Source organism: Seriola dumerili, unplaced genomic scaffold (genome assembly GCF_002260705.1).
Source record: "Seriola dumerili isolate Sdu_G_001 unplaced genomic scaffold, Sdu_1.0 BDQW01000149.1, whole genome shotgun sequence".
In the NCBI taxonomy this organism is placed as follows: Eukaryota; Metazoa; Chordata; class Actinopteri; order Carangiformes; family Carangidae; genus Seriola; species Seriola dumerili.
The window spans coordinates 7930309-7956430 of record NW_019174404.1 but is presented as its reverse complement, the minus strand read 5'-3'; the positions used below and the strand labels follow the sequence as shown (position 1 = coordinate 7956430).

At 41.8% G+C, this 26122-nt stretch overlaps 1 protein-coding gene across 1 annotated transcript in view; it reads left to right on the top strand.

Annotated features, from left to right (window-relative positions):
- The first annotated feature begins 6831 nt into the window (after positions 1-6831).
- Positions 6832-26122, top strand: part of dph6 (diphthamine biosynthesis 6) — a 57854-nt gene continuing 38563 nt past the window's right edge. The window contains exons 1-5 of the mRNA XM_022750748.1: positions 6832-6964; positions 7268-7359; positions 8846-9030; positions 22240-22313; positions 23350-23468. Coding sequence (XP_022606469.1) covers positions 6942-6964; positions 7268-7359; positions 8846-9030; positions 22240-22313; positions 23350-23468 — 493 coding nt within the window. The 5' untranslated portion in view covers positions 6832-6941. The remainder of the gene's footprint in view (positions 6965-7267; positions 7360-8845; positions 9031-22239; positions 22314-23349; positions 23469-26122) is intronic.

Below are 26122 nucleotides of genomic sequence, written 5' to 3'. Positions count from 1 at the left end.
AGCTGGTGTAATGGAAAGAAAACAAAGAAACTTTTGTTAATAGAAACATTTTTCAACATTTGAATGTACAAATTGATCCAGTCTTGAATGGTTATTTCTTCTTCTTCTCTGCCTGTCATCTACATATATACAATATCTGCTTTGATCAATCCCTTTTTCTCAAGGCTCATCCCTCCACTGTCCTCCTTCTCCTCTTCCTCCTCCTCTTCCCTGTATTTCATCTCCAACCCAGCATTAATCCTTATCCTCCCTAAGGAAACCCACTTCGTGCAGCAGCGAGGGTATTTAGAGCCAGTGTTGACATTGGACAGCACGTTAGACAAATATCCCCGACTCAAAACCACAAGACAAATGGCAGACCCGAGCTCGCTGTGTTCTGGCAGTGAGTTTGCTGGTCTGGCTTAGCTGTGGCCAGCTATTCAGCACAGGTGACGTCTTACTGCAAGAAAAAAAAAAACTGACCGCTGAGGAGGGTAGGTGGACAGATGAAAGAAAATGTGGGGGCAGAGAATAAAAAAGGGAGCGCCGGATAGAAAATGGAAGGAAAGAAGAAAGAAATGTGATTAATGTTGAAAATGAGGGAAACAAAAAGTCAAAAGCAGATGCACAATAACTATGTTTTCAGGATGACATTATCACATGATAACTGAAGAAAAGTTGAACGTACGGCCTCAACATTTTGGCTGTGGCACAAATGATTTGGTAATGAATATATGTGTTATTTGATTGTAAGAGAAAAAAAGAAATCATTTGTCTCCAGAGACTATATGTGGAGGATTTTAGAAAATCAGCAACTCCCACAGACAGCCAGGTGGTGGCTTTGATTATGGGTGCACGTTACATCATTTCAAGGTGGAAACAAACACATGTACCCACACACAGACAGCACTCACACGCAGACAGGGCCCTGTGACTGTGACAAGCTATCCACACACACTCAACACATAACCACACGCATATACACACAGACAGCACACCACACACACACACACACACACACACACACACACACACACACACACACACACACACTCTCTTCAGAGATATGGGGCCCATTTTGACAACCGCCAAGTTGACTTGGCATTGGTCGGACTGGAGTGATCCAAGAAAAGCAAAGCAGACCCACGAGAGGGCTGGGGCTTTTGTGTTTGTGGAGTGTCACACTTCATCATGAGGGAAACCCATAACAGGCCCAGGAAGACCTTTGAAGCTATGGGAGGGGTGTGTGGGAATCGCCTCTGTGGCTACCTCTGATGTCAACTCCAATATTCTGATTGCAGGCTATTTCCTGGATTAGGATTGTGTTTGTCGGCTGAGAGGGAAACTGTCCGAGGATTGTATATCAGAGAGCAGATGAGCTAATTACAACATCCCACCAGACAATTTACAGATTACAGACACTGGCCATTGTAATACTTAGTCAGCTCAGTTACTATATTTATTTAGCAGTCACTAACGGCAAAGCCAAAATTTATCCTTGTAATGTATATTCATACATTACAGACGAGAAAAAATAATATAGTTTGTCTTATATATCAGTCTAAGAATTTTATTAAAGAAATATGCATATGCTTTAGTAAGGCTTGCGATGATGGTTTGACCATAAAAACAGGTATTTTCTTTTATTGGATGTGGGTTGCATAGCAACTGGGTTAAATGTCCAGCGGTTTGGATTACTAAGAGTAAAGTGCCTCTGTAAACCATTAGGCTAAAGATCCAGTATGTAGAACAGTGTTTGGCAGCTGGGTCAGGTGATAGCAGTGCGTGCAGTTTGCTTTGGCTGCTTCATAATTAGTGGAATGGTGGCGTACTTTAATGGACCACATCCTTTTGGCTGGAGCTTCACAGGGCTCAACCACTGAAGCCATAATTTGATTCTAGGATGCTAGAAGCAGGGCAAGACAATTTCAAATCAAGGAGAAATATTCAGGAAATTACATTTGTACTTAGGGATGGTTTGCTGGTTTGTACATTGGAAAACTCTTTTTCCTGTAGAGCTGGAAAGGCCAGAGAGTGATTTCCTTTTATTCAGTCTGAAATCCTGATTCATGCAAAAATCCTCTTTGAGGCAAATTAACAATGATTAAATGAAGAGGTTTAACAGTCAGCTCACAGTTCAGTATGATACAAAATACAGGATTCATGATTTGATACACTTAAAATATTTAATTTCAATGCAAACAAACTATTACTATACTTTATAATTTATTATTCTTGAACCATAAAATGTGCAAAAGTTGTATTTTCAAGGTTCATCATTTCTTAGTAGTTAGTCATGCTAGCGGCACAGCTCTATGTCTGCCTGATGGTGGTTGGTCGGTCAGTTGGTCCACCACTTTGGTCCAGACTGAAATATCTCAACTAGTGGATGCATTGCCATGAAATCTGGTACAGATATTCATCCAGAGGATGAATCCCATTAATACTGGCAAACCCTTGACGTTTCCTCCAGATCCACCAGCAGGTTGACATTTTTGGCTTTTAGTGAAATATCTTGGCAGCTTTTGGATGGATTGCCTCTCAGAATGAATTATAATTGATGAATGTCCACTTATATAGATAAAATATCTGACCTTAATTGGACCAGTTGGCCACAAAACCCAATTTGTTGCTTTAAAGTTATTCTAAATTAAAACAATGCAAATCCTTCAGAGGCATACTTTGTTGATTATTTTTTAATTCATTTTCCATTATACATATCATCATATATTAGAAATGTAAAATATTGTAGCATTTAATTAAATGGATGCCAAATCAAATCAGGTTGGAAAACATGAGATATAAATACAAGCAGCACTGAATCAGCACCCCTCTGAATCTGGAAGGCACTTTTTCTGAGCAGAGATATTTATTATTTTGAAGACCAAATAATAGCTATCAGCAAAATGATCTCAGGGCTTTCACAAAAGCGCAGCAGCTTATGAGGCAAAACATTTTTCATCCATTTTAATGCTTTATGTAGTTTAGGAGCCAAATGAAACCAGGGTAAACGCCAGATTTTCATTGGGGGATTTAGAGTAAAAAAAAAAAACTCAATTACTGTTTGCAGACTGGGACTGTTGTTAAGGACGATGCCATGATCAAACACAATTTGGATCAAACCACGACTTTATTTCACATTCTCTCACATTTCCAATCAAGGACCGATTAGCCTCAGACATTAATGAGCCTACTAATCCATTTGGGCCCCTCGTGATAACAGTTAATTGTCTGTAAAAATGTGTACAGATCCCCGTTTGGGTTGTTTACTAACTGATTTGGATGTGGTTAGGCCCTAAAGAGGTATCATTATGTTGATAGTTCTTTGGAAAATGAGCCCCTGATGGAGGCAACACCAGAGTGGAATAGATTTAAGAATACACAGGACTGCTTTAAGCCGCTGCTCACTTGAGTGCAAATTTATCACTATCTTAAGATAACATTTGGCTGTCATCTGCCCTCATTAAACTTCATCTATAATTAGAGTTTTCTGTTTTGCTCACTGCACTATAGTGAAGGAACTTAAGGTTTTTTTTATTACATAAACCTCAGACATTTGGACAGACTTTGATTTACAACTGTAAGTTCCAGGAAAAAAAAAAAAGTGTGGAAACTGGACCACCGGATGTTCAAGGCAAACGGCTTAATTTGGCACTGCATCCTCTGTGTCCTCTGCTTCATGTTTGTGGCTTAGTTGAAACTTAAATCCAAATTACGGTAAAATTCAAATCCAATTTGTGTTCTGCATAAAGTCAGAATAAGAACTGCACATTGGCTTGAGTCGTAGCAGAAAGTTCTTTTTGACAGCAGTTACTAATGTTTAGTTAAATGGGAGGAAATTGGGGTTACTGTGTGACAAGGTTTGCTGCTCACGTTCTCGTTAAAGGTCTCTCACAGAATTAAATCTTATAATATTGATTTTTTGAAGCTCAGCACATGTGTGCCTAAATGAATAATATTCAGCATCTCTTTAATGGAAAATCAATCCCAAGTATATTCAAACAGAATTGTTGCAGTTATATGGTTTTGGACAATTTAAAACCAGGTGCAGGGCTGTGATATATCACTGTGACTATGAAATTTGTAGATACCACCATAGTGCACCTGCTTTGTTGCAGTGTGTTCACATGAAAATGCATGCAATAATTTTAAACTACATGCCAATTTTACATAAAGCCTTGCAAAAAGAGACAAAATAAAAGATGCCATAACTTCAGCACAACACAATAGAATACTATAGGCTAATACACAGTATTGATGAGTGATAACCTATTACTGTCACTACGTTTAACATTTATTGGTGAGATTCTTTCATCATGTATACCACTACGCATTCAAACATTATAAGATTTTAAAACAATAAATCATTCTTTAAATTGTGCTGGCTTACTGTTGCATGTCTAATCAATAAAAAGAAGAAATGTTTTTATTGGTATGAAACTTCAAATCTTTCAGCTTTTATTCTGGACACATTACCAGCAAATGTTTTGCAAATAGTCACAGTCCACTACGCCTATTTAGAAAGAGGTACACATGCTGCACTGTGTTTCAGTGCAGCATGTGTACCTGCTTTGTCATGTTGTCGAAGGGACCAGAAGTGTGTATGTGTGTTTGTATTCTGGCCACTCAGCGTGCAACCTTGGCTGGCCTGTTCTGACACTCAATTTATCGTCCTGTGATTTGAGGCCTTAGTTTCTCATTACACCCAAAGTTTTTGTGTCCTTGTGCGACAAAAATTAGTTTGTGTGTCTGTGTAAATCACCTGTCATATGCACATGCTCCTTTAAGAAAAGGCCAAGGGTGTCATTTGATTCCTGCTGCCTTGCTTTCATATTTATGCGTCTCATATTCACGTCCATTGGCTGTGTCTCAGTTGGGCTATCCATCAACACTTTTTATCCCCATCGCACCAACAATACGGACATAAAACGCTCTTTTACGTCAGCAAAATGCTGCCACAAATAAAACCGGAACAACACACCTCTTTATTTGTCAGGGTAATAAACTACATAAATTAAAACTGATAAGTGACAAAAATTTGCATTAGTCATATTCTATGGGCCGGGCTTTAATGGAAATGACCAGAGGCAGTGAAGCTGTAATATAAAGTATTACCCACAAACCTGGAAAACATAGGTGATATATTAATGAGTTTACAAAACTGAAGGACAACCAGACCCAGGGGGATGTGTCCTGCTCTCTCCAAGACAAGGCCATTTTTCAAACCAACATGTCAAAGAAACAGTTTGAAAACTATATCACTCATCCTGTCAAATGAAATTTCCAACATGTGAAATATTCATTTTACAAATTTATTTGTAGTGTTGTTTGTTGTCATGGTGCTTGTTTTGTCTTTTGGTTCACCTGCCCAGGGACTGAGGATGAATATTACCTGTCGAGTTGTATCTTAATGAAATACATCAGCATTCATGCAAGTTTATATTCTTATTGTAGACACGTAGAATAATTGACATGTTAAATAAACTAGAGTAAATGAATACAAGTAAATGAAGAAAGAAGGAAACAATCAAAGAAAAGGAACAAGGAAAGAAGGAAAGTATATTGAATCGAAAGCATTACATTGTTTATTTAATTACCTTTTTGTAAAAAGTAGGAATCAAAACAATCAATCATATCAAATGTCAAATGATGTGCACTAAATCAAGAGCATATTCACATGTTAGAAAAGTAATCTATGCGCTCAGTCTGTACTGCTTGTACCACAACACAAATAATGCTCATCTGCAGGGTGTAGATTTTGTCATATATGCAGGAGGAATAAAACATAAACAAAACAAAAACAAAAAAGGGAACCTAGTTAAAAGCGATGGGATGAAGAGACGTCTCTCTCAATTTTGTACACTCAAAACAAAATCAGTTGCCTTTGGCCTGCTTAGGGGTAGAAGGTGAGGGAAGCGCACAAAAGCAGTGCAATTATTCTGTTCTGGCACAACAACAGAGAGCAAAAAGAGCATCAAAGGCTTTCCTCTGAGCAAAATAGGGCTCCCTCAGAGGAAAAGCGCAACCTGTGTGTGAATACCAGTGCATGGACTTTTGGTCCTCTTTTGAGAAACAAGAGGCAAAGGATGTGTGTCAGTGTCAGTATTGGAGGTACTGTGCATAGCCACTTTGATTACATTACGGTATAGTATACATTGGCAGAGCTGTAAACGGAATTTGTTAAAAATGTCCTGTAAATATGGTAATTTTATGAGAGTGGAAAAAAATACTTGTAACCTTTCTATTTCACATGTAAAATATAATATTTCACATAGGAAATGTCCAAAAACCACATGTTTTTTCTGAATTGATCACATATAAAATGTGTCCCATTTAATTTTACACATGATATTGAGGTCTTCACATGTGGTATCCTCTATATCATTAGAATCTAACATGTGAACTAATGCCCACATGTCATAAACGTGTTTAATGTGTTTCATATCAGATACATTTACATCTTTTTTGTGTGAAAATAAAACACATGCATTTTTTATTTTCATTCATTATTTTTGCTATTACATCTTTATTCATTTATTTTAAGTTTTGTATGTTCTTTCAATGATCACTTTGTGTCTTTCATAACACAGCCAGCAACATAGTGGTGGGAACACAGTTTTACAGTTTATGTGAACAACGTATATTGTCTTTTGTTTTATTTAAATATTTTGAATTATTATACTTGCATTGTTAACTTTGTCAGTTTGTCAATACTGTACTTCATTATGGTCATGCCTGTTAAGCAAATCTTAAATTTAATAGAGAGACTCACAGGGACTGATTTTCTATCAGGCATATTACAGGGCATCCTGGTGGAGAGAAAGGGTCCTTTAGCAACCCGGAAGCCGAGCGCTCACATGTTGTTGTGTACATGCACCGGCTGCAGAGCATAGTTACCACATTGTGTATCATTATAGCCAATTCTTTTGGTGTCATTTGACTCTTGAGCCAAAAATAAGAAGATGAAAGTGGTCGCGTTGATCAGGTAGCCGCGCTTCTTTGCTCTAACGGTCCCATAGATGCATCACTGATGTTTTTGTTAGCATGGCAGTAACTGAATCTCAGATGTGTTTCTGTGAACAAACACTAGATAACTTGCTCCTGTTAGAATGGAGCAATGCTTAGCCACTGGTACAGCTACAAACAGGTCCCTCGTTGCTGAATATTAATGCTGCTGCAGCACATTCCCAGATCGCTAACTGTACACCCTTGATAACGTATAGGTCTACATCTTAATGATTCAAAATGTAGCCTTACTTCTGTGCCTGTTTCTCATGCTGTGTTCCAGTGGGGGCAAAGACAGCTGCTACAACATGATGCAGTGTGTTGCTGCTGGGCACCGGATCGTAGCTCTGGCCAACCTGCGTCCTGCTCACACAGGTGAGGAAGATGCGCTGCTGGGGTTTAGCTGTGATCTACAGGGGCAGGTTGGGCTATGTGGGCCAGCCAGCTGCACTTCTGCAGACCAAGACACTCAGAGCTGTGCGTAATCGAAGCACTGCAGAAAGGGATTTACTTTGTGTATGAACTGTAAGTGGCGTGCTACGTATGCAGGTATGCTACAAGGCTTCAGCTGGGTTGTAAACACATGAAAAATGAATATCAATAACCTAAGACTTATGTGTTATGTTATGTTAATGTGCACACTGTTCTCAGAATAAATAAATAGAAAATAACTATGTAATTGAATATGTAAAAATACATAGGCATTTCAAAAACTTGTATATGTAAGATAAGTTTCACACTGAGCAATACTCAGGACTCTTTTGCAGGAACACCCTGTTCACACTCACACAGTTAAATGCATTCACGCCCTGAAGCTGCCCTTTACACCCCCAGTGTCAACTGTTGACCACTGAGCAGCGCCACCAAAGCAGTAAGGGTTTAAGGGTCTTGCTCAGGGGCATCACAGTGGTGATAATGAGGAAGAGGCAAGTGCTGCTCTTTCACTTTACCCACCCAGATTTATTCTGCCAGTTTGGGGGACAGGACCAGTGATTTAAACGTTACTGGGCACCACTGATAAAATAATGAATTGTGAAAACACTTTCCAGTGAAAATGTTTTCTTTTATTTTCACAGTGACAGAGGTTTAGTAGAGTTTTTATTTTATTAAAGCAAATGTTATTTCAAAAATTCTTTAGTTTATTTTGGATCTGCCTGGATCTTAATGGTGTTATAACTATTCACTGCTTAGTTTTGAAACTGTTTAAGAGCCTTTTCCAAACCAGTAGTTCCAGCTGTCCCACTAATGTATTTATCTTATACTGGATGGGATACTCCTGTTTATTTATGGCACTAGTCTCTTCTTACCTACAGCCACTATTTGTACATCATTTTGATAACATCTAAAATAGAGCTGAAACAATTAGTTGATTAATCAATTTGTTGATTGACAGAAAGTTAATCTGCAATCATTTTGGTAATCAATTAATTGGAGTAATCTTTTAAGCAAAAATACCAAATATTAGCTTGTTCATGCTCCCTCAATCAGAGGGTTTTCTGTTATATCTTTGCCAACTTTGTATCTTTGGGTTTGGGGCTGTTGATCAGATTAAAAAAATACATGTGAAGATGTCACCCTTGGTTCTGGGAAATTGTGATGGGCATTTTTTTTTTTTGCTTTTTTTAAACCAAACTAATCAATTTATCAAGAAAATAATCTGCAGATGAATCAGAAATTAAAATAGTAATCTTTGTAGCCCAAATCTGCATTTAGTCTGTGGATGTTTGTTTACTCTCGACTATATCCCAAGGAATTGCAAAATCACATCGGTGCATTTCAGTGAAGTCATCATCTCTTTTTTCAGACACGTGATTAATGGCTTGTCATCAAACACTTAAACATATTGTCTTCTATGCTGCAGATGAGTTGGACAGTTACATGTACCAGACAGTGGGCCACCAGGCCATTGAGCTGTATGCTGAAGCCACGGATCTGCCTTTATACAGACGGACCATCCAGGGCTCCAGCCTGGACACCAGCAGAAATTACAGTGAGACGGAGGGGGATGAGGTGGAGGACCTGTATGAGCTGCTGCACCTTGTCAAGGTAGGCCTCTCTGTCCCCATTATAAGTGAAAGTCACAGCAAAGGAGGTTATTATCCCAGCAGTGTGTGTCTGCTTTTTAACACTGACAAACAGTTGAGTAATGTTATTTGTATGTTACACAGAAGAAACAAAGCAGCATGGACATCACACTGCTGTCTCCATTCTTGCCACCTGTTAAACTGAAGCCCAGTATTTTACTGTGCTGTAGTCTCGATGGCTCTTTGGGAAAATATCTTGCTGTGTAAAAAATAGACTTGTGTAAATGTATCACTTAAGATGCAATGTATCAATGTATTGTTTTCAAGTGTCCTCACCCGTCATTCGCTTACCTGGCTTTTTGCCGTTTTGTCGTGGGAAAAATCCAGTGCAGTCAGGCTGAATGACGCATCTCTAAATTATGTTTCGAAACAAAATTATATTTCAACAAGAAACGCATTAAACTAAAAATGTAATACACTCTTTAAAGTGCCATTTGGATAATTTGTAAAAGCATCTTAGTCTGGTACTGCACTAAAACACTTGATTAAGTCATATGAATTAAATGTTTTCAAAAATTTCTCTTATACACCCTTTGGAGCAACACACACTCACTGATATTTTCATACGATCTGGTATCACTGTTAATTTTACATTGTAAGGGAAGGGATACATTTTGATATGACTATTTTACATATTATTTCATGCATATTTTCTATAAATGTATCTATTTTTTGTGTGTGTGCGTGTTAAGAAATACAGAAATTTCAAAGATATTATATATGCACCCAGACATTCATTCACATCGACATAATCCTACATATGCACATATAAGTAAAATAAAGTGGTACAGGAGTTGTAGGAAGCCGAGTGATTGGACCAGACCTCTCTGAAAAATGAACAAGTCACTTCAATACCACTGAAGTAATTTGTTTATAGCATATGACCATAAATCTGGAATTTGAAAAGATCCTAATTTTACTTTTATACGCAAGCATGACATGAGAGGCCATTAATAAAATAGTGAATTTTTTTTTGGAATGGTATCATAATACACCATAATTATGTAAACTCTCTGTGGCGATGCTTCGTTGAGACAAACGAAGCCATCGTTTTGACTGGCCGCCACTGACATATGCTTGACTGCTTTTTAGCGAACAAGCTCTCAGAGCACTACTAAACTTCTCATCTCGGCTAAGGTTCATGACATATGTCACACTGCTGAGATGTTTTACAAGTCATTCTCCGTGGATCCAGAGTCACTTAGTAGCCCATCAGCACCGTCTCAAAGAGGCTCTGCTTGTCGAGTTTCATCTGGCTTGCTGTACACTAACAGTCCTTAGCACCTATTTTAAAGTGCAACCAAGTCGCTCGTGAGATTAAAAAGCCGTGTTAGTGCTTTTAGTCTGTCTTATTTAGTATGTCTTGATTCCACTTTCAAAGTAGAGTAAGTTTTCTTTTTATCTTACTCTGGGAAAATAGTGTGCCTGTTGTATCAGCTCATCAAAGTTTTATGTGTGAAGTTGGATTGAGGTGCCCTTTAACAACTGGCTTCACAGGAAAAATTCTATTCTTTTTTTTTTTTTATCTCACTTGACAGAGGATCAGATGCAAAAATTAATCACCAAATTAATATTTCATCAAATACTGCTCTTGCTAGGACACTGAGAAAATATTCATTTGATGCCAAATTATGTATGAGACCTCAGTGGTCCGATGTGGTGCAGGGTGGCTGACTGACAGATTTGAGACCAACTGTGTGTATGTTCACCACACCGCTGGCACCGCCTGCCTACCTGACCGCCCGCAGCCATGAGGACGCTACCTGGACGCGCACTTCCACAGCAGCAACAGCTCTCCCTGCTGTCAGCGCAAACACAGTGTGGGGATTGATCCCGTGCAACACTTTTTCACCTCTGCACCCCCACACAACCTCTCATTTTAGCTTGCAGCAATAAAAATTTAAGGGCTTCTTATGGGATGGTGGATAGGAGTTTGTTGTTGAGATGGGAGTTGACTGGACGTGGTATAAATGAGAGACGTTGGGGTTGGGGGTGGGGGGGTGGGGTGGGGGGTGTGTGTGTGTGTGTGTGTGTGTGTGTGTGTGTGTGTGTGTGTGTGGGTCCTCCTGTAGGTCTGCGTGAAGACATGTTCATCCGCAGCAGAAGGCTGCTCCAGGGTCCCTGCATGTCCGCACACCGCTTCAGTGGCATGGGCCAGTCAGCCTGCCTCAGGGCATTTCGCGCCCTCTTCCTGACTTTCTTTGTTGTCTTCTTTATAAATCGCCAGCTTTACACATGCAGCTACATGAGACAGCTCTTACTCGTGTGTTTACTTGTGAGTACGCGCATTCACACAGTCCATGGCTCTCATATCTATCCACAGTCAAATAGCAGATGTGTCTCTGGCTTGTGATGCAATATGCCATCTCTGCCTGTGGTCAGGGCTCTAATTGCAAAGGGCTGCTAATTTCCCATTTCCAGGGTTTCTCTGGTCTGACCTCACCAGTCAGACGGGCCATAGATCATGGCAGTTGCACTCCCACGGGGCCCTCGTGGGCCAGCAGACCTCCAGTCGTCTCCCCCGTTTACCCCTCTCGCCGTCATCAACAGACCTTCACCGTAAACAACAGGCTTCCTCTCTCGCTCACTGAGTGATGGCAACCATAAGAATACAACTTTCTCATCTCAAATTTCAAATTACTGCTCTGTGTAGTTGTTGTTGTGTTTTTTTTTTTTTTTTGATAATCTCACCAATTGGTAGCTTCACTAACTTGTACCATTTGTTCTGCATTGTGACGGGTAGTAAACTCATGGAAATCAATACATTCCTTCTATTCGGAAACTCACACTTCTGTCACAGCATCTCAAATCTCCCCCTTAAAATGTCACAGATTATGGTCACATTCAGTTATGTTCATTAGATATGCCTAGCTTACTACTTTATATTTATTAAAAAAAAAATGTTTTTCTCACCATAAAGTTTGTGGTGTTGTTGATTAGTGAAGGAAATGATAGAGGGGGGAAAAAGGGGAGAAAAAAACACTTCTTTTGATAATGAGCTGTTAAATCACCCTCACCGAAAAAGAACAGTTTTAGCATGAAAAAACGTGTTCTGTTTGGAAAGTGTGATATTTTGAAAGATTCTTTCTAGCAGTTTGAATTAATTAGAAGTTACAAGATTATATTTGGCAAATGACACTTGAGCATAGATGAAAGAATTTTTTTTCTCAGATCTGGAGTTGATGAGTTTTAAGTGGATATTCTTCCCTCTTCCTCCTCCTCCTCCTCCTAGTTTGCAATGCCGGCAGCAGACTCATAGCATGAGCCAACAGTGCCATCTACAGACCGTTCCCAGAAGCTGACAAACCAAAGACAGTTTGGCCTCTTGGAGAATGTTTGGAGCCATTCAAAAGATTCAAAGGAAGAGATCATATTCTTCAGAGCCATTGTTGATAGAGGGGGGAGAAAAAAAACAATTATAATAGAAAAAATGATCCGTCCATCCCCTGGTGGTAGTGATAATGGCAGAATGACAATGTGGCTCTATCCTCGGCCCCTTTGCTCTCATCGCTGGTTGTGAATGGCACTGTGTCTTTGAAGTGTGTAACCTGATAGACATGCACAGCCACAGCATCCCATCCGGCTAGGTGCTGATCTTTGAACCCGCTCTTTGAGGGGGAGAAATAACAGTTTTGTCAGCGGCCAGGGGGAATCTTTCAGTTTTGGACATCTATGTCTGTAAAGATATATTTTCATAGAATAGATCATGTCCTTGTGCCCTCTGCCAGGCTTCTAAGGGAAGTTAGAAAATAAACGTATGAAGATAAGTCTCTTAATTTGTATCGTGTAACTTGGCGCAGATAAATATACTCTCTTCCAAAAAAATATTTCCTCCTGTTCTGCACATACTGTAGGTTTTGTGTCCATACTTCATGTGTGTGGTTGGTCTGCTCTCCTCTGCTGTGATCTGCTCTGATGTGTGATACAGATCAGCAGTGTCAGTCACCCCTGGCTGTAACGCCAGTCCCCCCGAAGGCCTGCAAAACTCCTCATATTAGTCATATCACATCCCTCAAGTCCTTTATCCTTCTCTCTGTGCTCTGTGACCTGACACAGTGGCTCTTTATGCCCCGTGACCCTGCTAGTGTGTGTGGGCGCGTGCGCGCTTGTGTGTTCAAGGTCAGGTCAAATTGGGCCTCTGTTACATGATAACAGGTCTATCTCTGTTCTCCTTACACACCTCTGCCTCTCTTTTTTTTTGCCCTAGTTTGCCTTCTTTTAGCACTCTACGCTCTCACCGCTTTCATCCATGTGCACTCTTTTTCCTGTCTGCCAAACCCACTGTACACTGCTATTTTCAAGATGGGTTTCAGCAGACAGAACATTTTACAGCACAAAGATGTTGTACCTTGAAAGCAGCACAACATATAGGGCTTGAATGGTGGTGAGTTTTAGAAAGGTGCACCTGGAGTTTCAATCACTTGATGTAGCAATAGTTCTATTTAAAAAAAAAAAAAGAAAAAAAGATAGTGACTCTATTGCTGCAACTCTGCAACCTTTGAGCTGATGAATAAAGACAAAGACATTTAAGCTCATTAGAGTGATGAGGAACAATAGATGATATCTATGCACACGTTCCTTTCTGCCATCTCTAATTAGCAGCACTGTGACATCTCTGTCATACTCAGACCCAGCTTTGAGAACGATGGAAATGTTACTTTCAAATCTAATTTCCTATCCTGTAATGCATTCGACTTTTCTGAAGTACAGTTTTTTTTTAAGTTTTTTTTTTTTTTTTTTTTAAGTTTTTTTGATAGCTGATATTGTGGGTCAGTTAACACCCTAATTCCTTCCTCCCTTTTTTTTTTTTTTTAAATCAAGCAAGTTTTTTTTTTTCCTGGAGTTGTCTGGGAAAAGTCTTGGAGAAGCGCTCTGAGACTTTTGGCCTTTGTAGATGAAACATTCCTTTCTGCTGGTGTGTGTTAAAACACCTTGTTTTTAGTGAGATAATCCTTTTTAAACGTACACACACTTTCCCCCCCATTCTCTATTTCTCCTGACCTTTATTACACACACACACACACACACACACCCCCACCCATCCTCAGTCTCTACGGCCTCTCCATTATCGACACAGGCAGACAAGAGCGGGGCCCTGTGAGATCGCAGAGGCAGTCTGTCCACAAGTCCAAACATTCATTTTCATTCTTCCCTCTCCCTCGCTCCTTCTATCTTTCTACTGGCATCTTTGTCTCCATTGTATTGTCCTCGCACTTTCATCCGGACCCTTCAGAAGCCTGGCACTGCGTTGTTGTGGGTGCCCTGATGGAGGTGTATCCTGCTGCGAGGAAAGGAGGGAGAGACACTGAGGGAGAGGAGAGGAGAAAGAAAGGAGCAGAAAGGAGCAGAAAGGAGGAGGAGGAGGAGGATGGCAGGCTGGCTGGCTGGCCGGCCGGCTGGCTGGCAGGCAGGCAAGCAAGCAGGCAGAGGAATCTCCAGTTGAACCAAGAGCTCTGTGGTATTGATTAGGGAGCTGAGGTGTTGTGAGACAAGTCGTTGAGGAGGGGTGTGAACTATGAAGCAGGGGGGGGGGGGCAAATCAAACACGCAGCCCTTCTCTGATTACCGGCATGGTGCCGCATTAGGCTTACATTGGGGGCTCAACAGGAAAATGGATTTCTTTAAAAAGCTGCTTAATACATAAATCATGACCTCTGGGGTCACAGCACGGGTTTAGGAGATCCGATCAATAACAAAGCTAATGCAAGCTTGTTGTAGCTGGTTTGTGGTGCAGAGAGACCTCTAAATTGTGTTATTGGAAGTAGCTTACAAGCACTCTAAGATTGGTGGATAATCACTTTGTAGAAAGTTTGTTTTATTACATTTTCAGCACAAGTTTAGAGTGCCTTATTAAGTATATACGTATTTCAGCTTCAGCTAGTATAGATCCCTTCAAACAGCTGTCTCTCTGCGTCGCCTCTCTATGTGATAGCCATTGTTATCTTTTCCTTTGGTCTGAGACTGCTTGTATTTATGTTGGTCGACACAGTGGCAGTGGGGTTGAGATTGCAGGCTTGTTTTGCACATGAGGAAGGATAGCATTAGCGCTGAGATAATGGCGCTGTGTATTGTTCGCTGGCCGTGTGGAAGTGGTGGGACAGGATCTATTAGATGCAGGCCCATTTCCCTCCAACTGACTCTAACAGTCCCCACAAACATTAGATAAAGAGCCTAGCCTCAAGCCTTTGTAATTTGTTTGTATTTTTCTGCTTAATGTACTTTGCTCAATCTTGTTTAGCGATGATGGAAGCTGATAGCCTTATCTCGCCTTGCCAAGGGCATGAGCCACTGCCATTGCTTGGTTGAACATTGTTTCATTGAAGAGCATGTATGTGTTTATGGTCCTTTTTTTTTCCCGATTTTATTTTGATCCTGGATGATGCAGATGTATCTAGAGGTTATTTTCGTTTGAGCTATCGGGTAATATGTTCTATTATGCGCTGATGTAAATAAACCATTATGGAAAGTGTATTGTTACAATTTCTCTCTTTTGTTTGATTGTTCATATTAAAAATTAAGGGAAATCTGTGATCATTTACGAGTCCTAGCTGATATCTTTTCTCATTTTGTGTCGGTTTGTTTTCGGTCTGCTTCCTTCTCAATCCCATTTCAAGTTTGTCTGAAAATGTTGAAGTTACATTTACTTGCTTCCATGTGCTGACTCGGTTTCTCCATTTGGATTATAGCCAGTTATTTTTACTCTGCAGCCGTGTAAAAGTGTGAACGATGATCCAGCCATTTAAGAAAAACAGAAGTCAAAGAGGAGGTTGGACGTGTAATAAAACCTTTTACACTCACCAGCGTCAACAGCCAGTCAGAGCCAATACTGTCTGTGTCTGGACAGACAGCTGAGGAATAGTGCTCAGTCTTTCAACTCCCTGCCATTCATCTACTCCAAAATTAAGAGGGCTTTTATGTTTTGTTTTGTGAACCATTCCCCACAAGAAATATTTGTGGCAGGCCTCATCACCTCCCGCAGCTAAAGTCATAACCAGCCGTAGAAAAACACTGTCTGGAGTCTGGAGAGTGGGTTAAACCAGCATCACTGCTATATTTTCTTCTAGTCTCTCTCAGGGGAGGGAAGGGGGCGGCGGCGGCGGCGGCGGGGGGAGCGGGGAATGAAGGGGGGGGTCCGTGATGTCTGCTGGAGCTATGGAGGATAGAGGACAGGGGAGTCAAGATGCCAAGAGCCTGGAACCTGACCTCACCAGAAAAACATTTACATTTTGGAGTGAGTGTGTGTGTTTGTAGGCCACGTGTGTGTGTGTGTGTGTGTGTGTGTGTGTTAGTACATGAGCGCGCATATACACCCTGTGGACTAGGTGGTTGTTACGGACCATGAAAAGCAACTGACATAGTTTACCTCTCTGTGGCAGGAGACTCCGTCTTTGATTTTGTCCTTTTCGCGCAGCTTCCTGTCTCAGACGCTCAAACACTCTCTTACCTCAGCCAAGTGGGAATGTTGCTGTGACAGAGCTGGGATTATGCCCTACAGAAAACTGTTGCTGACGCTTTTTTCTTTTTTCTTTTATTGGAACACCTTATACTTTTAATGGTGAGAGGCGAGACCTTGAATGTTTGGAGGAAGTTACATGAGTTCCTGTCATCCAAAAAAAAAATCCAAAAACAGTTGATCGCCTGACAGTAGAAGCACAGAGTGACAATTTATTTAATGTAGAAACAACCATTAAAATATTGCGTTTTTAAGAGCCAGCAATAACTAAAGCTGCTTGCTTGAATTGCAAGTATTCATGGACATACAGTACATCGATAAATGACCTTATGTCTCCCTGCTGCTTCCCAACATTTAGTTTTCCATGCATGTTGATATGGAAAGCCTCCTTGTCCTTGGCCTGCTGAAACTAGGGCTTTGTGCTTGCTTTGGCCAAGGCCCTCTCCCTCCCTGCCCGACAACTGGCTGGGCCTGTGTTTACGTAACCATATATATCTGAGAGGAAACTCGTGAAACGTTAATCTCTCTACTTTTTAACCCTGATGAATTTCTACATTTTCCAGCTGTGCGGCATGGCATATTTATGCTCAGGCTCTATCGCTGAAAACAGCTCTGTCATTGTAAATGAATCACTATCCAAGACTAAAGAGTGTGTGTGTGTGTGTGTGTGTGTGTGTGTGTGTAAACTTCAGGCGAGGAAACTGTACAAATACAAGCTCAGCCATGAAAAGCTGCAGTAGTACCTCCGTGGATAAAATCTGCTGCTTCTTTTTTCATTCTTCTTCGGATCCGAGTCAGTGCACACGAGTCTGTCACTTGTCACATTTCTCCGGCTTGATGACCGTCGCTCACTCATCGCGTCGATGAGACAATGTCCAATGTCATATCCTCTGTTGACTGGTCACACCTGCATCGTGGCCTCAGCGGAGGACAATACTTTCCCCCTCATTCTGCTTCCTCTCTGCCCTTCTTGTAACTCTGAGCCGCATCATCTCTGGAACCGGTCAGGACATTTAGGTTTTATGAGCAGCTGGCTTTGTGAGTAGTTTGTTTTTCTTATTCCACCGCTCTGTATGGTTGAAGACTGACACGTGGTGAGTCATCTCGCCTGCTCATCCACAAGCACAAAGGAAGAGCCCGTCTTTCAACAGCTGCTTCAAACAGACAGCCCCACCAATTTACCGAGGGGAATGTCTCTGAAAGCCTTTTAGGACAAGGTTTTGGCCGATGTTTGTTTTACAAAGACATTCGCTAAGCCTGCGTGTCCATTTGTTGCTTTATTTTTGATGGATCAGACATTGTACATTGTGTTTCAACCTCAATGTATACATAAGCAGTATATAATCTTGTAAGCATTTGGGTGTAACATATAACAGTATAACTGGTCTTGTATCTTGTACCTTGTGCACACCTCTTCCACATCCTAGCACTTCTTTACCAACTCTGGGAGTCACCTTGGAGTAGAACAGTCTATACAGAATGATAATGAGAATGCTGATTTAAAACAAATAAGCAGTGTCTCCTCCTGCTAAGCTCACACTAAGCTTCCTGTCAGTTTGGCACGTCTGAGTTGTCAGGACAGCCCAACACGCCCGCGGGACTATGTCTGCATTACATTAAACACAATCACTTGACCCTAGCCGGCCCTATCCCCCTGTACCACATCTACTCGAGCTGCTACAACAAGGTCCTACCCCCTTTCCATGTTCCCACCATGTAGAGAAACAGGGGAGAACAATCCCATTACATTACAACAGGCCCAGAGCTGATCTAATGGAGAGAACATTAAAGCCACGGCGCGTCCAGTCACTTACTTGATGGATCCTGGAAGGGAGGGATGATGAGGAGAGGGAGATGGAGAGGAGAAGGAGTGTTGGAGCGACGGAGGAAGGGGATGGGAGGCTGCGGGGTTAGGAGTGGTGTCGATATGACAGTGCGGATGCGGCAATGGAGAGCACGGGATGGTACCCCGATGCCCTTGAGCAAACTGTCATTCAAACCACTTAAATTAATTTCTCCACCTTGTCTTCTTCCCCGCCTCCCTGCCATCGCGCACAAGCATGCCACATCACAGGAGGCTGTAACATAATACAAAGTACATGTCAACAACTTTGGACTCGATAAAAGGAGGATTTTGTAATGGAAATGTGTGGCCTTGTGTCTGTAATAGTCGAGATCTGCCAGCTCTGGCTTCCTAGTTGTCAGAAAAGGCTGAAGCAGGCATTTTGGAAACCCACCATTTTGCAGAAAATGGTGCTTTGTATTGTTAGGGTGTATAATTAAGATCTCATTGTGACAGCCATTGAGAGAGAGCTAATGAGGGTTCTGATGTATTCCATATGAATATGAATATTGAATTTTTAATATTTTATGGCTTTCTAATTGCCTTGAATGCTGTTAATGGCTTTGACTGTTGAATATTACCCAGACTGAATGTGTGGCATGCGTAAGTACCTTTGAAAGCTGAGAGCTGATAAAATAGCTGCATTCTCCAGCCCAATTCTTCACTTTATGATTGTTGTGTATTGTATGTATCTTTGGGACAGATGCATATCTTGACTGAAGGCATGTCTGTGACTGTGAATACATTCAAACCACTCTTTAACTCCGTTACCAAGATGAATGTGTATATAATTACAAAGTATATCACACACACTACCTTGATATAGAGTTTAATGGCCGTATCGTTTCTTTGTAGAGCATGTCTGCTGGCCTTAATCTTCCCCACAGCTGACATCTTAATAACTCAGCCCTCTCCATCCATTTCCACGGGAGACATCCGGATGTGGGGGAAGGATTAGTTTAATGAATTTGACAATTAGTAACAGAAGTTAATGACTGCATGGGGCTAAGTACCCTGATGGACATGGCTGGGGGGACTGAGGGTTTCCATTGCTCTGGGCCATAGATCCTCATTAATAGCTTTTCTGCCTGCCGGAGAGGACAAGGGGAAGCCAGGCCAGGCCTTTGTTTAGTCTGCCTCAGATGGGGCTGCGAGGGAGTTGCGCTGTTGCACAACATCACGCCAGAATTAGTCCCGCTCTGGGCATGAGTTAATACAGGGCCTTGGGTCCTGGATCAGGTGAAGCTTCCTTTAATGAACTAGGGTCATTAAATGTTGAAAAAAAAAAAAAGAAAAAAAGAAAAGCGATGTGGAATTAGGGCAGGGAGGGAGCTCTTTCTTCGGATCTTGTGCCAACAGTCATGAAGAAAGAAAAGTGGTTTGTGGGTCACAGGAGCCCTGATGACCTCTGCCTTGATTTATCATTATGTTAGCTTCTTACCCGGATCCCACCTCTAATGTAGTCAAAACATCGTTTAGCCAGATAGCTCTCATAAAGATTTTATTATTATTTATTATTATACTGTGCTTCATGAGCTACCTTGTCGCTTTGTCAGGTGTTCTCACTATAAACCATTTTGATAAATTTTTCAGCTACCATAAAATCAAAGTTTGTATTTTTTATGGCAGCATGAATACACATGGAACAATTCCCATAATATCCAGCAATTCAGATTTATACATACATATACGCCTGCTTCACAGTAATTTATCCTACCTTTCCCACAGAGGATGAGAAAGTATGTCTAGAATTTGTAAAATCACATCCAGAGCAGCATTAGCTGCCCCCTCATTCCTGCCTGTCTCCTGGTGATAGCCATAATAGCGACAAAAACACAACCGTATCCAAAAATAACCATTTTCCAAAGCTATTTGCCAAAAGGTCTCGTAGCTAGAGCCTCCACTGAAAACAAGAGGATGTGTGAGAAATTTGTCTTGTGTTATCATTAGTGGCGAGTATGCCTGGATATTATAAGGCCACACGATATCATGTAATGAGAGCCGGTGAGAAGACAAGCCGTTTCATTGGTCGAGACTGAATTGAACCTCACAGACACAAGTACCTACAGCAGTTTTCCTGCAGAGACAAACCAGACAGAGGGAGACAGAGGCACAAAAACACATGAGGAGGATGTTTCTCGCTGTTGCTCTGATGCTCTCTGCTTCTGTCAGGCTAAGTCTGGTCCTGTCAAGTTTAAAGCCAAGGGACCAAATTGGTGTTGATGTGGCGCACTCCTTCAACACTCTCATTCCTATCTCTTTTCCTCTTTTCCTCTGTCCCTGCTTATCCCACTCTTTACCTCCTAATTTGCCTCTTTAGGAAGTGACAATTGTATTTAGGGAAAAGGTTATCATTGTATTAGAATAGAGTGCCGGCCCTGAGGCTTACCTAGAATTACATGACACCGCCTGCAGCCCCCTTGGGTCTGTGCTGGGCTGAAATGTTATCAGTCCGACTTAATTACTGTCACTGGGAAGCAGAATTGACTATAATGTATATTCCAGTGTTGGACATGTTGGAGAGATATTTAAACTTGAGTACCGAGTCCCAAATTCTTAAGATCTCTTGGTGTTTAACTTTAGGTCAAAGAGTTAAATTCTAGCTGTGTATGTGTTTAGCTTCGCCTTTATACCTCACATCCTTTGCTGCGGCGTAAACACCGCACACATACATGCATCCACACAGAGAGCACATCCTTTATCTGATTAGCTGGCACGCCTACGTGGAGGTGTGTGTGTGTATGTGCGTGCGTGTGTGTGTGCGTGCGTGCGTTTGAGGCACAGTGCGTCGCAGCTCAGCGCCAGGCCCCAGGCAGGGCATGGATTTCATTTAGGAAAGTATCAAAGGTTTACACGCTGTTCGCTTTAATCAGCATGTTTATCAGGCAGAGAAAAATTGCAGGAAGGGACCACAGGGAGAAGGAGGGGTGGGGGTTATCTTAAGGACCAGTAGCCAGGGAAATTGATAATGGCTACAAGGTAATTTACTGGAGACTTGTGCATCCCTCCACTGCCTCTACCCTTGCCTCTCATTCTAATTACAGCCCATGTAATGTTCTAATGAATCTGCAGGTGTGTGTCTGTCGGGGAGGGGCACAGAGCTGGAGAAAGAGGGGTATGTTTGTATGTATGTGGGTGAGCATGCAGCCCTGGCTTGCACACGCGTGTGTTTGTTTGTGTGTGTGTCACTCCGGATCAAGCCTGTTTTCGTGAGAGAAGATTGAGCGCTTCTCAAGGCTGTGTCAGTATCTCTCGAGTGCACAGTCGTCTCACTGTTTCTGAAATATGAATATGATATGAAAAGCAATTAGATTAGCCCTCAGCAATATTAAAGATACACGCCACTCACAGACACAATGCTCCGCTGATACTTCCAGTTGTCACTGCGGTTCCAGTCTTCCAGCCGGGTGTGGAGAGGATGGAGGCTACGGCCAGACGCACACTCATCTCTGCTGATAAGGCCCAGGAAGTGCCTTTAGTGGTGCTGGGTTTCTCCAGTCACACACTCCCACTGAACACTCACAGTTCACTCACAAAAGCCATGTACGCAAACCCTCCGGGGGATATGGGCTGGACCATAAAGGCCTTGATACGACCAGAGTGTAAACATCCCCACAGGACTGCGGTTCAGTGAAAGGAAGAAGCCGCCAGCAATCTGCCTTCTTTGTCTGTTTCAGTCTGCGTGTGTATATGTTAGCATGTGTTTGTGTGGTTTTGTTCAGATAACACTTTGGGTTAGCATTGTAGTTTGAGCAAGGAGTATTTGGCCTCATGGGACGGTGACATCATGTTGCCGTTACAATGCACTCTGCACACGCTGTATAATGGAAAAGGCCAGAAATCTTTGCTCCATGTCTCCCCCTCCCTCCCCACAGGAAAAGGAGGGTGTCGAGGCAGTGTCTGTAGGGGCCATTCTCTCCGATTACCAGAGGGTCCGTGTGGAAAATGTGTAAGTCAAACACACACGTGCATTCATGTTGCAGAACTCACTTTCTATCTAAAGTGCAAGCACACACACACACACACACATAAACACACACACACACACACACACACACACAGGCGCTGCGTGCAGGCCGACACTGACGCGCACTCTGTGGTCCGCTGAAGGAAAGGAGTACATCCTCTGCAGTCACTGTGTGTTCCAAACTTGGACTGAGTTTTGTTTAAACACATAACACACACACACATATACACACTGAGTTTTGTTTATGCCATTTTATTTAGACTAGCTTTGATTTTATGGCGTGGCTCTGTTTTTATGGAACAATGATTTCAAGAAAAGGAATGAAACTGATAGTTTCATAATAGGCATGAGTTTGTTAATATAAAAAACGCACATTTCCATAAGGGGTGAAACACAACAGACTTATTCAAGATTAGATGGTTTCCTTGTGACACAGATGCCAGTATGTCTTTCTTGTACTTTTTCTTGTTTTATTCTCTTTCGTTGTTTTTCTTCTGTTTTTAGCCCTCTCTCTTTGTTCTCCCTTGTCCTAAACTGACACAGACTGGACATATTGCTGCACTAAAGCTCCCCTCTTATTAACAAATCCTGCTGTCAGTCAGCTATTGTTTTCCCTTATACACGCTAGATGCACATACAGACATAAACATCTCAGACATTTCTTGAGTAGTAGACATTTGTTGTACAGACATTTTTGGCTCCAGTTACCTGCTGTGGATGTGTGTGTTTCTTGTGAGTTTATGCAACAGACAAGCCCCAGCTTAAAATTGAGTTGTTTTTTTTTTGTGTTTGTCTCCTCCTTGAATAAAGCCACCGGCAATGGTGGCAGGTGGGAACATGCGCTGTGGGGCCTATCAGGGTGGCAGCCTTCCTGCAAATGCCCAGCCTTGTTGGCTTTGAAGTTCTGGCGTAGCTGGCAAATATTCAATATTAACCGCTTTGCATCTTCTTCTGTTTCTGCAACCTACTGCACTCCTTTTTTCTTTTTTTTTTTTCCCCCCATTCACCGGTTCCTCAGATGTTTGCGGCTAGGTTTGCAGCCCCTGGCCTACCTGTGGCGCCGAGACCAAGAGTCCCTGCTCTCTGAGATGATATCATCTGACCTCCATGCTATCCTCATCAAAGTGGCCGCCTTCGGTGAGTTTGTGTGTCACTCTTTTGTGTCTCAAGCAGCTGGTGAGCAGTCTGATGTCCCCTCCCTTCTGGTCACCCTTCTTACTCTCTTTTCACTCTCTCATGATGGTGCCGTGTTGGTAAAGTAGTGTTTGGCACGTGGCTTGAAGGGGACAGAATTTGGATAAGTGTGGAATAGGAGGAGGCGAGAGGGAGGTGGAACCGGGGAGAAAAAAAGAGAGACAAGCAGAGTAATGCCCTAATCATTAATCTGTGGCTTAGCAGCGGTGTTGAGACTTGTGCCAGCGGCGAAGGTATTGAAGTAGAGAACAATATGAAAAGATAAGAAGCACAGAGGGAGGAGGTGTGAGGGAAGTGCGCAGTGGTATTGGGTAGGTGGGTGGGTGGAGGAAGGAGGGAGGGTTGGCAGTTGAGAAATAATCACAGGTGATTACCTCGCACATTAATGCAAGCTGTCAATAAGCGACACATGTCGTCATTGTGTGTGAGAAACACTGCATTCTCTGCTTATGCATAACTCAGAATACATGGTCCGTGAAGCGAAGATTAGAATCTGGTATCTCTCATTTACGTTTTTCTACTGCTTCAGCATTGAGGGAAGAGGTTAATGTGGTGTCACCTGCTCTCTGTCTGCCTGTTTTGGAGCCCGAGGACAGGAAGATCGGATTACTGCATAACAGGAGAGAGTAAAAGAAAAAAAAGTTTTCTTTTTCTTTTCTCTGGTACATGATGTTAAGATCCCTACCTGTATCTACTTGACAGTGCAGCTGGATCTCCTTTGACGGTGCCAGTGAAAAATGATAATTACGGCAACAAATGGCTCTTTTTACTCTCAAACTGCTCATGCCGATAGATCATCATGTAGACATTGTTTACGTGCTGTTAAGTGCTTGTTGTCACCTTTGGTAGCAATCAATTGAAAAGGGGTCCGCGGCTGACTGATGACCCACAGAGCTGAGCGCTGCGTTCGGGTTATTCTGCATCTCTTTCAACACTGCTCAAATAACCTCTCATGAAATGCACATGTCAAGCCATTTATCTTTGGTGCTTTATTAGCTGGGCCCGTTCATCATTTTTAATGGCTTCATGATAAAGGCCTTTTGGGTAATATACAATATAACTTGTCACATGCCCGTCAGAGCAGAGATGATGTCAGAATCCATGTTTCCCATATTTTCTATTTGTCTTCTGTGGTATTATAATTATTGTTTATCAGCCAAAATTAATTTTCATTTCCACTTGCAACCAGATAAGATCTCAGTCTTAATGTTTATTGACCAATTATAATGTCAAGTTACCCTTTTGTTATAATGTACGTCTAGAGAAAATGCCACACCTTAAAGACCTCAGTCACCCTGTAGCCCAGATACCTCCGCCAAGCTTTCTACTCTTAACACAACCTCGTCTAAAAGCAAATTCTCAGCATTTTTTGGAAGATTATAATTAGAAAGGAAAATCACCTCGGGTGCCTTGGAGTGTGTATCTTGGCCTCCCTTCTGTAGGTGTTTGTGTGAGTTTGTGTGCATGTGTGTTTTGGCTACAGGTAAAAAGAAAAGATCTTATCAGCCCTGACTCCTCACCTGTCCCAAGGCAGTGGTAATTAGAAAGGAGAGAATTGAATGGGGGTGCAAGCGCCCAAGGCATTTTAGGCAGCACACATATAATTGCAGCTTTGGTGGAAGCAGTTCTGAGCAGTGAGGTGTGCTGTTTAGGGGAGATTGGGTGACAGCAGGGCGTACCTGGTGGCCTTTGGTGTTTGTGTGTCTATGTGTGAGAGCATAAGAAAGAGATTTGGAGGGATTTACTTGTGCAGACCTCATGAGGAGAAAAAAAAAAAAACACAACTTTCACAGGGCAAAGGTTAAGTCTGCATCTGAACTGACAGTCAAAACAGCTTATGATATTCTGTGGTGGTATAAAATGGGTTGTAATGGGCTGTGAATAGAAGGAAGTCATTCAAGATTAATATCCTTCATTAGGTGCTCAGAAATACAGGTGGAAATTAGCGGTGAATGGATAAAGAGGAAAAAAAAAAAAACTTTCTCTCTTTCTTAAGGGAGGATATATTCCTTGATGACAAATCCCTGTAGTGAAAAGACAGCTGTCCAATTGCAGGATGATCCTTTAAGTGAATTCTCTAAAAGCGTTCATTTGCGTGCTGATGGCAGGCTAAAACCACAAAAGAGAGAAAGAAGATTTTAGTCTTTGAAGATGCCAAATTGCATACAGTGAAGTAAGTTCAGCTATCTAAGTCTAAGCCTCTGAATGTCAGAAAAAGCATCTAATTAGCAAAAACGCGTTTCTCTGAAAAAGGAAATGCATATTTTTGTTGGGGAACTGTCGCCTTATAATGCAATATCTCTTGAACTAACTGTGATAATTGGCGATTCCGCAAGCTAGAATTAAATATTCATGTAATTAGTTAATTGATTGATTGGGGCAGGTGTATATGGGGGCACAGGTTCAGCAGTTAATTGGTCCTCAGCTCCAGAGATAATTGGCATGTGTGAAATCAAGGTTCTGTCTGCCGGAAAACCTTTTATCACTGAATGATCTTTCACCCTTCACGTGAACGTAGCCTCTGTGCTGTGAAGAAGAGAATTTGAGTCACAAATTTGCTTTCACCGATCACCTCACCCACATGAGGAGATCGAATA